We start from the raw sequence: 15247 nt of genomic DNA, 5'->3' as shown, positions 1-15247 counted from the left end.
ATGACACTCAACGACATTCCTTTCACCTACCTCCTCTTAAGAGCATACTATTATTTGGTACCTATATAACAAGATAGTATCATCTCTTATGCAAATGTTTATCTTTGTGTTTTAAATTTTTTTGAGTTTCAATATCAACAAATATAACCCTTGTAGATAAAAAGCCCTTTGTGTTCATCCAAAATATTTTTACAAGTCTAAGAGTCTTTTTAACTTTTTAAAATTGAGAATGTGATTTAGCTCCTGACTCCCTTCCCAACTCCTTTCTCCTTCACTCTCTAGGCTCCAGACACTTGCTTTTTGTAGGTGGGGGTTCTGTCCCACCGGGTCTCACAGCCCTTCAGCCCCAAATAAGCACACACAAAGGCTTATATTAATTATTAAACTGTTGGCCAATGGCTAGGCCTTCTTATTGGCTAGCTCTCTTTTAATGATTAACCCATTTCTATTAATCTAAGTATTCCCACGAGGTCTTACCGTACTGGAGAAGGGTCCAGACCTGTTATTCCTTCCTCAGCTGCATGGCATCTCCTCGAGGTCTTTCTCTGCCTACCTTTCCCAGAATCCTCCTCATCTCCTAGTCCCATCTATCTTCCTGTCTCTTTTGGCCAAACAGTGTTTTATTCATCAACCAATGAGAGAAACACATATACAGAAGGACATCTCCCAACAGCTTTCTTTTTCCATTACCATGATTCTGTGTATGTTCTGTACACAGGACCCTTCAAATTACCTCATCAAAGGTAATTCTCCCATTTTAAAATTTACACCATCTTTATTTCACGTCTAAAATTCATTTCAATTTATAAATTTTGTCTATTAGTTGTCATTGTCTGCTTCCTGCATTGGACTAACTCTGCCCAGGGAAATTTCCTGTGATATATATTTACCATAGTGTTCAGCACAGTGTCTGACATAGCATAGGCATCTGTGTGCTACATGTTGAGTAAATGGAGTAGACAGAATGGAGTCAGAGAGTAGATGCAAGAGTATATGCTGGGGGATGCTTCGTGGAGGGCAGGGTCTGGCACCGATACATTACCTGCTGGGGCACCTTGAATCGGACATAGGAACAGAGCTGGAGCATCTCACTCATCTCTTCTGGGGTGGATGGGATCAAGGGAATTTTCTGAATGGCAGCTGAATCCTGCAGCTCTTTGAGCCGTTGTACAAACTGATTGTCGGTTGAATACTGCAGGCCTGGAATGCAAAACAAAAGAGCCAGATGATACAAGTTTCAGGTGTTATTGTCTCCTATGACAAACCAAGGAACCCAGGTTAATTGTTAGGTTTCTTTCACTAGGAGATCCTTTTGTTTGTTTGTTTTTTGTTGTTGTTTCTCAAGACAGGGTTTCTCTGTATTGCTCTGGCCATCTTTGGAACTCGATGTGCAGACCAGGCTGGCCTTGAAGTCAGAGATCCATCTACCTCTGCCTCCTGAGTGCTGGGATTAAAGGTGTGCACCACCACTACCTGGCTACGAGATCACGTTTTAATTGGTACTGGCACCTTTGTACAAAGTAAAAATCATATTCTGAGAAATACAGAAAAAATATATCATTCAAGGTATTTTAGAGTTGGAGTTAAGCACGGTGCTGCAAACATGCCTCAAAAGGCAGAGAAAGGAGAGTCACAAGTTCAAGGCCAGTATGGGCTACATAATAAATTCTAAACTAGTCCAGATTAAAACAAAGGCATTATGTTTTAGGACTGATTACACGATACGCAGAAACTCAGGCTGCCCCTAAGCCTCTTGAATCAGAATCTGCACTTCAGCAAGCTGCAAGGGAATGAGGACGGTAGCATATGGGAAGCACGGGGTGGCGCCTTACTTGCACCATTTTCATGCCCACATTATTTCAAGGAGACTGGAGGAAGTGTATGATGCAGAGAAAGCACAGGGCTGCCATGACCAGCAGCTCCCTCCCTTGACCTGGACGCCTTCCGCGCTGTGGTCAATGCAAGGGAGAGTAAATGCAGCACACAGGCTCTTTCTCCATGAGAGCATTAAGTGAGGGCTGACTCCTTTTGAGACTGCATGGCACAAGATGACCTGAAAGCTAACGTTGTGTAGTAGAGAGAGTCATTTCTACCACCATAGAGCCATTTCTCTGTTTAATTTAGCCAAAGAACTAGATTTCAGGAAAAAAGGTACGCATGGCTTGTAATACCAGAATTTGGGAAGTGGATGTGGAAAGACTAGGTGTTTAAGGCAACCTTGACTACATAAGACTCTGTCTTAAAAACAAAAAAATAAATAGGCAAACCAACATATTAGGGCCAGGAAAATGACTTAGTGGATAAAGTTCTTGTTGCATAAGTAAGGATGGAAGTTCAGAACCCCAGAATCCATGCAGAAGCTATTAACAGATACCTGCAGTCTCAACCCTTGGAGATAAGGACAGGAGACCCTGTGGTCATCTTGCTAGCTAGACCAGCCATAACTGGCAAGTTCCAGGCAAGAAAACTCACATTAAAAGTGGCGGTGGCACACACCTTTACTCCCAGACAGGGCTGTTACGCAGAGAAACCCTGTTTCAAACAAACAAACAAACAAAAAACAAAACAAACAAACAAAAACCCACATCAACAAATAAAGTGGACAGTCACCAAGGAAGACACTCAGCACCAACTCTGTCTACTACCCCCAAAGGAAACTTCACATTATAAATCTAGAAAAGTCTTTTATGCTCCTATAATCCTAGGCACACAGGAGTCTGAGGATTACAAGTTTGAAGCCAGCCTAGGCTACACACACAGGGCATTAAGGCCAGCCATAGCAAGAACCTAACTTGGGGGGAGGGGATTCATAGAACCTGCCCAGGAATGTACAGATCCAATACTGTTTCACAGTGACTTCTCTTTAATTTTAATCATGGAATATGTCCTTTTAGAGCGCAGGCAATTTAGGTGGTCCTAATAGTTTTGAAAGATAAACTCATAGCTTCCTGTTGTACTAAGGTAACATCTCTGTTTATAAACAAACTTAACTTAAGATCTGGGCATGCACCTTAGTAGAAGAGCACTTGCTTAGCCTGTAGGAGGTCCTGGGTTTGACATTCAGCACTATAAGAAAATTGTTTTTGCATTCAAATGAAAGCTTTGAAATAAAATGTAACGTCCTGACAATCAAATGATGAAATATCCTTCTTTTCAGTTAGCCTTTACATCTTTTCTCTCTAAATTTATATTGTCACTGTTCCCAAAAGTCATAATATTTTCTAAGAAAAAAATTAATCTTAGGTTTAATATTTTGTGGTATCCTACACTGGATTCTGATCAAATTGGAAAAAAGCTTGGGATTTAGTTAATAGTAAGGCACCATGCCACTGTGGAGGCATGAAGCTGGTGACAACAGACAAAACTGGATAAAGGGGACATGAGACTCTGCTCTACCTTGGCAATGTTCCTGTATATTAAAAATTATTTCAAAGTTAAGACAAAGTTTATAAAGAAAAATGTAGGTAGGATGTGATCCTAACTTGTTTCTACCTTTTCACATGCAAATAATCTTAAATTTCCAATTCAAACCCTGGTATAGAATTCTTCTCTAAGCAGTGAACACAATTTAAAAATACTCTAGTGACCTGACATTCCACCAGGAAGATGAGTAACCTTCCCTGGGGGAAGGCTGCTCCTTTGATCCCCAAACTTTACTATTAAAAGAACAATGGATTTCAGAGATGGTGCTGAGAAAAAGGGGAACAGAAAACTCTCTGGGAGCTTGTTTTTTAATTCAATATCCTCAACAGGCCTGGAAATAATCAACCTTCACAGTAGCTGAAGGGTTTTAAAGGTCATTTAGTTTAGCTTCAGTAAGAGTTGCGAGTGTCTAGTTGAGCAGTAGTAGCACACATCTTTAATCCTAGCACTCAAGAGACAGAGGCAGGTGGATCTTTGTGAGTTCAAGGCCAGCCTGGTCTATAAAGTGGGTTCCAAGACAGCCAGAGCTGTTACACACAGAAAAAGAGTTGCAAGTGTCCAGCTGATGTTTAGGTTCCAGCTGCAGTAGTTCTCAACATGTGGGCCACCATCCCAAAGGATCTGGGTTCAACTCCCAGCACCCACATAGCAGCTCACAACTATCTGTAACTTTAAGATCTGACACCAGTGTATATAAAATGAATTATTAAAAAAAGAAAAAGAAATTTTTTAAAAAAGACAGAAGAAGATGGAGAACAGGTTGGAGAAAGAGAGAAATTACTATTTTATCTACCATGTGAAAGCAATATAAATTTGAGGACTTATGGGAATAAAACAATGCATTAAAAACTCTAAGTTGAGGTAGTAATTTATGAAGTTACAGCTCAAACAGTTGTAAATATGTGCAAATATATAAAAACATACATACACAAATATGAGATGAAAACCTAGAGTCCACTGACTTTTTAAAAAGCTTTTGCCATGCGGCTATTTGAGAAAAAGAAGGGGACCAAGGGGTGTGGACACAGGGAATGGGGATGGCTATGGTCAAAGTACATGATACCTTGGGTGAAAATGTTTCTATAAACCCACCATTTTGTACAAAACACACACTGATACAAATTATGAATCTTAAAATGAATAATGTGTTTGGAAAAGAAGAACATACTAGTACCTTCATTTCACAGGGTTAGGTGAGAACTAAATTTATAAAAAGATGTTAGCTCTTGGGGATCAAAATGTTGGAAGTTACCATAAGTATCCCAGTCGTGAATACCAGGTGCCACATGGCACCGTGCCCTGTGGAGCAGGCTGGATCCAGTTAAGTCAGGCTGGCTAGGGCTGTCATCACACAACTGATATCTGCTCAGAGTTATCACAAAGCATGAAATCCATATCAGATTTCATGGAGTCACAACAGAAGCTGTGTGCATGCTTCTTTAAATTCAAGCTACTTGTAAGGTTGTTCTGATAAAGTAACTCACCAGCAGGGCACACCAGACACAGGCTGCAGATATCAGACGGGTAGTAAGCGGCATATACTCCAGCCACGTGGCCACCCATGGAGGTGCCTATGAGGTGAAAGGGCTTTTTGTTCAGCTTAAGGCATTCTACAAACTAGGAAGAGAAATGAGAAGGAGGCATGATTACAGCTAAGATGTCAGCAATGACTGCTGAGATCCCTCACTCCAGGAAAACTAAACACTTTACACTAACACACCCATTATCTAGCTGAGTCCTGTGACTCATATGCACTTTGCTTTGTAAGGCACATGTGGTTGTAGGGTCACTTATAAATCAAACAAGGATTCCCTTAGGAAGTCATAAACTGTTCTATAAAGGACCAAGGCATTTATGTTTTTTTTTCCCCCCTCCATGGCTTAGCTGGTCTTTGTTGTAACCACACAACTGGGCCACTGTGATACAAAAGCTGTCAGAGGCAGTACACACCTAAGTCAGCAAGCATGGCTACGCTCCAGTAGAATTTAGTTTACAGAAGTAGGTGACAGCTCTGAGGTCATAGTTTGATGAGTCCTGTTTCACTTCTGGCTAGACATCTGCCCAGTCAACCATCTACACATTTATCACTCATTGGAAAACTATTTATTGGATATCTGTTATATACTAAAAGCTATGATTAGCTGCTGAGGATAAAGCAGAATCAGACAACTAGCCCTCATTAAAATATACAGTTTAATGGTGGAAGCAAAAATTATCAACTAAATGTCCTTATTTAGAAAAAACAGTTTGAAACTTAAAAACTATTCTGTTAGGAAAGGGATCATAAGTAATCATATCCTTAGGAGGGTGCTAGAGATGGATACTAAAATACAACAACATGCAAAGACTCTGCCCCAGCCATACGGAAGCAGAGAAATAGACCTCCACAGGGAAACAGTTTAGTAGAACTCTAAATGCCTTTCAAAGGGCAGAGAAACTGCCCAGATTGCATTTCTTCATGTACAAATGGGCAGGGGATGTGACTCGTGGGTAGAGTGCTTGGTTAGCATGCACAGATTCCTTGGTTTGTGCCTGATGCCCAGCACCACATAAACCATTCAAGGTAGCACATTGCTGTAATCATTGTACTTGGGTGGTAGAGGCAGGAGGTTCAGAAGTTCAAGGCAACCTTCCACTACATGATACCCTATTTCCAAAAAACAAAAAACAAACAAACAAAAAAAAGTATTATAGGTTTAAAGGAAAAGTATCTGTAATGAACTCAGGCCCTCCTCAACTGACCAAACATATCCCTAGGCTACCGTTTTGTTTTGCAATCACTTGGAGACAGAATGTACTGGGGACTGGCCACAAGCCAGCGTGCAACTCTTGCCTGCTTTCCATTTGCTAAGGCGATACAATCTGAGCAGTAAAGCCTCCTGCTTACCTGGTGTACCCTCTTAACTTGCCCATCTATGGACAGGTCATCCAGGGAGGAGCGGGTAGTACCTTCATGACCAGGCATGTCCACGCAGACCAAGTGCAGGTTCTTTGGAAGGAACTGGAGACATAGACCTGGACAGTCAGTATCTATCTACAAAAACATGTCTGCCCATTTCTCTGGGGAGACAACTGCCACCTACCCAGTGACCCACACAGCCACTGAGATTATGTTTCTGAGCCTCCATGCATCTTACATGGTAAATGTGAATAAGTATCAACAGACCTCTCACAGGGAGGAGAGGACCCCAAGACGGGTGCACGGATGAAAAGAGGCTCGCTCAGTGAGTGACTGGAGAAAGGATGCAAAACTCAGGCTAGCAGGCTTACTTCTTGCTCCTATTTTTAAAATTATTTCCCATTATGTTTTAGCTATTGATTCTCTCCTTCCACTTTTATCTGGGTTCCAGGGATCAAACTCAGATTATCAGGTTTGCATGGCAAGTGCTTTTCTGGCCAAGCCATCAATAGCCCAACATCTTAAACTTAATACTATACTAAACTCAGTACTACTTCCTTTCCTTCCCATGCCATTCTTCATCTAGTCATGTGGCTATTGTCTCGCAATTAGAAGAGATGGTTCCCAGAGCCCTGGCTAGGTCCAGAGCCAATAGGAGCAATGCTTTTCCCCAAAGTCATGAGGCTGGTTTCACCTTCCTTCATTTCTTCATCGGGGTCTAATTCTTGAGATAATTATTCTCCCAAATCACCTTTTCTCTCTGTTTAAAAGATGCACCAACTTTAGCCATGAGTCTGAGGGGCATCAGTTATCAAAGATGTTTAATGAAGAGGGGATAAAAAGAATTAGGGATTGAAGATGGTTGTCCACATGGTGGCATTTGAAAAGAACACAAGTAACCCAATGACAAGTGCTGCTTTTCCTCCTAGTAACACGTATGCTCTCTCAGATACTGTCTCACTTTAAGTAGGAACCTGGGATGCTGCTCTCTCAAGACAAATGTCAGCCTTAGTCCCGCCTCCTCCCCACCACCAGCTGGCAGTCTCCCTGAGTACAGTGAGGGGCCACACAAGTCGACAGCACAAAAAGTGACCTGGAAAAGGACTCTGCCAGATCAAGACCATTTCTCTAAATGATTAAGGAAAAAAAAGAAGAACAAACAGCAGAAGGAAGAGGAGTTTGGGGGCAGGCAGGGAAAGGGAAGGAATGTGTAAGAACAAATACTTTTGGGAAAGGCCCAGCCTTGAGCATCACAGCACTTCTGTGATGGAGCTGTGTTGGAACACCCCTATCTCTCCCCCAGCCTAAAAATATCCCCATGGTGAGAAGACTCCAGAGACTCAGCTTTTAAATACTACTCAACTCTGTAACAAAACAAACAAACAAACAAACAAACAAATAAAAAAAAGGGGTCTGAGTAATATACTTCATTGATTTTAAGATTGATTTTAAGACAGAAGAGTCCGGAATTGTACCTTGACCACGCTGAGCCACATATCCTTGTGTGCAGAGAACCCATGGAGCATAAGGATGGATGGTTTGGGTCCTGGCCTGCCCCGGAAGGAGTAACAGAACTGATAGTCCTCATGGTGCACATAGCGGACTTGCATACCCAGTGTCCTCCGCCAGTACCTAGGGTGAAGAAAGGCAAGACACAAGCAGCATGTTCAGGGTACATGGCTTCAGGAGGGGCACAGGTCCTCTCTAGAGATCCTACTTGGTGACAATACAGATGCTTCTCCCAGCTCTTATCCTTTACTTTCCCCTCAAGGAGTACTAAGAAGACAAGTAAGTCACATGTTTTTGGAAAGTAGAAGGGGACTAGCAGGGTGTATGTGTGTGTGTGGTGTGCTGGGGGAGTGATGATGGCTAAATAGCAGATAGTAACAGGATTACATTACATACATATGTAGAAATGTCATCATAATACTCATTATGTTGTGTAATTAATATATGACAATAAAGAGATGGAAAAATTAAAAGTGGAAAGAACTTGCACCTGAATGAGAAACAAAATAAAGGGACACTACACACAACACCTTTTGTTAGACTGCTCTCAAGGCTCCAGAACTAACTCAGCTGCTCAAGACCTACATGCACTAACTGCTCTCTGGCTTCATCCCTCACAACATATTGCAACAGTTGAAGGCTCAGCTTCTGGTAGTTATATAACCCTTGGCAAGGCTGTGGTTTGGCCTCAAGTCCATTTCAGTATGAAAATACCATTGAAACAAACTGAACTCTCAGCATGAAAAAAAAAAAGTTCCTTCAAAGATGAAAGATAATTAATCATCCCGATATTGTCTCTGTAATAGACTTTACACCACAGCAGCAGCCAAGTCTCGTGAAAGCAAGTGACCACAGTGTTAACGCTTTGTGTGACATAAGGGGGAAGAGAAGTCAGGCTATATAATCATGTTTACTTGTATCTACAAACCCAAGTGTGGGTGTGTACACAAGGCACTGTCAAATGGAAGCAGAGAATGAGGTGAGGAGTAGGGAAGGAAAGAGAGGGTCTAGGGAGAGCTAGAACACATTCCTAAATAAATATAAAATAAAAAATCAGAATTTCATCAGGAAATATCATGCTGCCAACGAGTGTAGACCACAACCTGCTACAGGGTCTCTCTATGTAGTTCTGGCTTTCCTAGAACTCATTATGTAGACCAGGATGCCTTGAACTCAAAGAGATCTTTCTGCATCTTCCTCTCAAGTGCCACCACAACCAGACAAATTCTAATGCAAAAAATTATGAGTGTGGGTGTTTTGCCTGCATGTATGTATACATGGCTGGTACCCACTGGTTACAAGCATTCAATTAGGTGATGGGAATCAAAACTTGGGTCCTCTGGAGCAGCTACCAGTGTTCTCATCCACTGCTCCAGCCCCGAAACTCTCATCTTTTTACAGCTTCTGCACATGTAGATTTTCAAATTAGAAAAGAAGAAGTTTTCTTCTCTTCTTTTAGATCAGTTCTAATGTCCTATCTAGGAAGCAATCTGGCATTAGTCATCAGCAATTTTTTAAACTGGCCCATTAATTGTACTTCCAAGAATAATTTGTCCCAGGGAGATAAGAAGAACCCTTAATGAAAAAGAAAACTTAAGGAAAAAAATTAGGTCACAGAAACACTAACAGAAGAGCTGGGGAGGTAGTGCAGCAGTAAGATACTTCCTTCAGTGTGAACCATGTGAAGCTAGGTTCCTTCCCCAGCCCTGGAAACAGTAGGCAACAAGGAGGTGTGAAAACGGAGGATGAGACCAGCATAATGCAGGCCTTATCTTGAGGAACAGCAGCAGAAACTCAGGAGAGGTGAGGAATGACTTCCTCAACCACTAAAGAGAACTAACCCCAATTTCACATTCCTAGCCTCCAGAGCCATGAGACAGCTGTTTTAGACAGGAACGTCATAGTCATTCATCTGCTTTTGAAGTATATTTATTTTTTATGTATACGGACATTTTGTCTGCATCTATGGGTTTATGTCTGTGCGCCCATGCGGTGCTCGCAGAGGCTAGAAAAAGGAGATCCTCTGGAACTGGAGTTACAGATGGTGTAACTCCATGTGGGTGCTGGAAATTGAACCTGAAGCAGCAAGTACTCTTAACTGCTGTGCCATCTCTCCAGGCCCTTGCTTTTGAACATTTAAGCTTAAGCACTGCTCAGCCTCCCAAACATTTACATTCACTGTGGTTTGGAGTGTCCCTTGTGACCAATGGAACAGACTACTGTTTCATGCCAACTGGATGCTAAATGTCATCTCTGTAAAATATCTGAGTTTTTTGTCCATTTTCTGGATTATATGCTCTTTTTTAGATGTACAAGATGAATTCTTTATATATGCTGGGTGCAGGTGGTTCTTTATGAACAGACTAACTGCAAATGCACGCTGCATTTTTAAACCTTTGTGGAGAAGCTGCACTAAGGACTGGGTGCAGTGTCCGGTGCATCTGAGCACTGATGTTGAACTACACACCAGCTTGATCTTTTTGGTCTCCACTATTTCTTCATTTAAGATATACAATGAAACTGAACAATTTGTTTTGTTTTTCCAGACAGGGTTTCCCTGTGTAGCTCTGGCTGTCCTGGAATGCACTCTGTAGATCAGGCTTGTCATGAACTCACAGAGATTTGCCTGGCTCTGCTTCCCCAGTACTGGGATTAATGGCATGCACCAACACTGCCCAGCCTAAATGGAACATATTTTATAACTAGAAGTGTTTGTTTTTCAAGCCAGGGTTTCTCTGTGTAGATCAGGTTGGCCTTGAACTCACAGAGATCTATCTGCCTCTGCCTCCCAAGTGCTGGGATTAAAGACATGGGCCATCACCATCTGGTTTAGCGAGAAGTTTTTGTTTGTTTGTTTGCCTTTTTGTTTTTTGAGACAGGGTTTCTCTGTATTGCTTTGGAGCCTGTCCTAGAACTAGCTCTGTAGACCAGGCTGGCCTCAAACTAGATCTGCCTGCCTCTGCCTCTCAAATGCTAGGATTAAAGGCATGCACCACCAATGCCCAGTTGTGCTGGGAACCAAGCTCTTATATTTTTGGTTGTGAGCCTAGCCTTTAATGGCTGAGCTATCTCTCCTGCCCTAGCTAGAAATTTTTATCTCATAATTAATTATGCCTACCTCAAATGTCAAGAAAAATGTCTGTTTTCTTAAGCAAGATTTGTTGAACATTTACATAGACCTACAATCTACCAGGCTCTGATTTTTAGGCAGAGTATGAACTTAATCACACACACACACACACACACACACACACACACACTCAGAGGCGTTTTGTTAGATCACCTGTGCAGGTGAGTAGTGAAGGTTAGCTAGACACCTCACCTCACTCAGGGTTTCAGTGTTGACATAAAGGCTCCAGCCAAGCTGCCTCTCATTCAGCAAAACTCAGTTCTTTGTGGGTATAGAACTGAAGTCCTGTGTCCTTGCTAGCTGTCAGTTGAGAACTGTCTGTCTCCTCCAACCCACCCATGTTCCTTCCTGGATAGCCCCCTCCAGTTCAAATGGACAACAGCACCGAGTCACGATGGAGATTTGCATCTCTGTTTTTAAGGACTGATGTGATCAGATTAAACCCCTTTGGATGATGTCCCTGCCCTAAAGTCAGATGCACACAACATACACCATGACTGTAATTTAGCATGACCATGACATGAATACACTGTCATAGTCACAGGAGCATCTTTGAGAAACATATATATTTTAAATAATGATAATAAAAGAAGGTTATTTTATGTATGTGATGCTCTATCTGCATGTACACCTGCAGCATCATAACACATTATAGAAGCTGTGAGCCATTATGTGGTTGCTGGGAACTGACCTCAGGACTTCTGAAGAGCCGCCAATGCTCTTAACACTGAAAGCAGAATTTAATAATTTTGTCTACCAAAAGAGTCAAACTTACATTTTTCCCAGCTGGATTTCTTGTTAACACAGTGTACTTCCCATATCTTTGAGCATCTATTTCTAGACATCTCTAGTCCATTGTTCTATTTGTCCTCTGTGCCAGTTTCACACCAACTTGACTTTCCTACCTTCATAATTATTATTGATAGCTGGTAATATAAACCATCTTGATTCACTCACTCTTCAAGACTGTCTTGATTAGTTGGCCCTTTCCTTTTCTTTATTAAGAATCCACTTAGTTGACTGGAAGGAAGTCTCGGCAGCTAAGAGCACTTGCTGTTCTTGCACCCACACAGCAGATAGCCACCATCTAAATTCCTGTTCTCCGTGGGCACCAGCAGACATACATAATATACACACATGCAGATAAATACACACAAAAAGTGAAGGGACAGGAGCAGTGAGGGGAGACAAGGGTGACAAAGTGACAAGGGGTGAACACAATCAAACACATTGTAGGTATGTCTGAAAATATCATGAGGAAACTCACCCTAACTCTTACAGCTGACATATCCTAATAGAAACTTTTAAAAGAGAAATTAACTTTAGCTCACTCTGCCCTCATGGAAAAGAGGTCAGTTCTAATCTACAGCTTCATTAGTCTGTAAAATGAGGCTATTTCCTGCCAACTTGAAGGATCATATGAAAATCAAGTATTTCTAAACTAGTACAAGAATCTACTTGTTCTAATTCACTCTCTATTACTATAACAGAAATAACAGAGATCCATGACCACAAGGAACTTGTGGAAGAAGGGTTTATTTGGCTTACATGGCCCGGGTCGCCATCCACCAAGGGAAGCCAAGGCAGAAACTCAAGGCAGGAATCCAGAAGCATTAAGTGAGAGGGCAGCCACGGAGGGAACACTGCTGACTGGCTTGTTCCGCTGCTTTTTCACACAACCCAGAACCACCTGCCTAGGGTGGCACCAACCACAGTGGACTGGACCTTCCCACACCAGCCATGAGTCAAGAACATGACACCCTGACAGAGCATGCTCTCAGCTGAGGTTCCCTCTTCCCATATGATCCTAGTTTGTCAGGTTTGACCAAAAACTAACCAGCGCACAGCTTACCAAATGCCATCAGAAAAACCTATTGGGATTTAAGATGGTTAGCCACTTCATTTAGAGGCCATTTACAAAACATGACATCTCTACGAGAAGAAAATCTTCCAACCCACGTAGTTTATCCTTCCATAAATTTAGGTATTATTAACTGTCTCTGGTGGATATGTTTTAGTTTTTTATGTAGAGCCCTTTCATATTCTTTTTAAAAAAGGGGTTGAAGAGATATCACCTTTATTATTTTAAATTTAATGCTGTATGTGTGCGTATGCACTACAGTGAAAATATAGAGGTCAGAACACAACTTTCGGGAGTCAGTTTTTCCTTCCTTCCTATACTTCTGGGAGTCAGTTCTCTCCTTCCACCCTTGTTCCTGGGGATCCAATGCAGGTCATCAGGCTTGTGCCGAAAGCACCTCTACCCATTTCACCATCACCTTAGCTTTAGATTTATGATTATGTATTTGAGAGTTATTGGCTCTAGAATAAGTAGTAAAATTTAACTTTTTTCATTTTCATTTGTTTGTTTCTGGTATATGGAAACGTTACTGATTTTTGGTTACTGATTTTTTAAAAAAATTATTTATTGACTTTGTGTGTATGAATATTTTGCTCGCAAGCATGTATGTGCACCATGTTATTGCCTGTTGGATCCACTGGAACTGGGGTTGTGAGTGGCTGTGAACCATTATGTGGGTACTAGGAATTGAACCCAGGTCCTTTGAGAGCAACAAGTGCTCTTAGCTGCTGAGCCATCTCCCCAGTGCCAGCTACTGATCTTGTATTCAGCAACTTAGCCAAATTCACTTTGGGTGTGTGTGTTTGTGTGCATGTATGTGGGTGTATATGCTTGTGAAGGTCAGAACTGAGACAAGGTGTCTTCTTCAATTGTTTTCCTCATTTTTCAAAAGACAGGGTCTCTCACTGAATATGATGCTCACTGATGTTGCTAGAATGATGGCCAACAAGTCCCAGGGATCCTCCCATCTCTGCTTCCCCAGAGCTAGAATTACAGATGTCTGATTCTTCACTCAGTTTTTTGTTTGTTTGTTTGTTTTGATTTGTTTTTGTGGATGCAAGAGTTCCAAACCCAGGAGTTTATTCTCGTGTGGCAAGAACTATACCAACTGAACCATCTCCCTAGGCAGACCCCAAATTCACCTATCAATTCTAATTATCTATAGATTCAGATATTTACATTACAATTCATAACAGTAGTAAAATTACAGTTAGGAAGTAGCAATGAAAATCATTTCATAGTTGTGGGTCACCACAACATATTAAAAGGTTGCAGCATTAGAAAGGTTGAGAACCACCGTTCTAGAGGCTGGGAAGTCCGAGACCATGATGTGGCTTCGACTTGGCTTTTGGTCAAGACTTCCTAATGCTTGAGCTCATGGCAGAAAGCCAAATGGCAAGTGGCCATGCACCAAAAACATAAAATACAAGGTGCTGCCTTGACACACAGCAACAAACTCCCATGCATTAATGAGTCTAATCTCAGCAGAACTGCACTGACCTCTCAGAACAACCTAATCTGTCTCACAGATCCGTTAACACCACTCTGTTAGTACTGAATCCTCAGATTCAGTGGGTACCATGACATACCATTCCACCATAATAAGGAACAAGTATTGACACCCAGAACAATGCACATGAAACATGGAACCACCATCAACATTGGTACCATGATGGGATAAGCCCAGAATCCCAGCACTGGGAAGGCTAAGTTTACATAGTGTGAACTTTGGGGAGATGGAAAAGATCTAGACTGATGGAATGGTCATGACAGTACAAAACTATAAACACAATAAAACCACTCAAATGTACACTTTCATATAGTGAATTTTAGTTAACTAGGACTTGGTAAAACAGTAAAATATTTGCTAAGAAGGTCTTTTTCCTCTTTGAAAAACAAACAAAAAAGGTAAAACTAGTCTGATACTCTGATTCTGAAAATTTGCTCTTTGAGAGTCCATGGAACATGGGGGTCGGAAGACTAACAGCACTGAGGCTGGTTCTCGCCCACAGTGGGTGGAACCACCCATCAGCATGCAGCCATATCCATGGTTACAGTCTATATCTGCAAACTGCATTCTCTGTTTCAGCTCCATTTGTTTAACAATGATGGCATCTGTGAGTGGAAGATCAGGATCTTGGCAGGTGGAGACATGGCTTGGACCTCTCCATGCCCAGGACTACTCACGAGTCCCGGCAATGCAGCACCACAGTGCTGCTAGGGGGCTGATTTGTCAATGCAGAGGTGGGTCCTGAGTGGCCCTGTGAAGGGGACACGAGCCCACCCACACAGAAAAGGCACAGAGAATAATGAAAGATCATAAACTGCTTTGTTCTATTTGCTGCTTTTCAAGGCTTGGAGCCTGAGCAGCTAGTGGAAAATTCCACAAGCCGGTGAAACAAAAGGGAGCCAAAAAGGAGGGCAG

General features: G+C 41.9%; 1 protein-coding gene across 2 annotated transcripts in view; it reads right to left on the bottom strand.

Moving 5' to 3' along the window:
- The window catches only part of Abhd6 (abhydrolase domain containing 6, acylglycerol lipase), a 50190-nt gene that overhangs the window by 9877 nt on the left and 25066 nt on the right, over positions 1-15247 (bottom strand). For both annotated transcript variants that reach the window (XM_051206677.1, XM_051206676.1), the window contains 4 exons: positions 7798-7954; positions 6311-6424; positions 4908-5040; positions 1043-1200 (listed from right to left, as the gene is read on the bottom strand). In XM_051206677.1, coding sequence (XP_051062634.1) covers positions 1043-1200; positions 4908-5040; positions 6311-6424; positions 7798-7954 — 562 coding nt within the window. The remainder of the gene's footprint in view (positions 1-1042; positions 1201-4907; positions 5041-6310; positions 6425-7797; positions 7955-15247) is intronic.

This window comes from Phodopus roborovskii, unplaced genomic scaffold (assembly GCF_943737965.1).
Source record: "Phodopus roborovskii unplaced genomic scaffold, PHOROB, whole genome shotgun sequence".
NCBI classification, from domain to species: Eukaryota; Metazoa; Chordata; class Mammalia; order Rodentia; family Cricetidae; genus Phodopus; species Phodopus roborovskii.
This window is presented reverse-complemented; position numbering and strand designations above follow the sequence as displayed.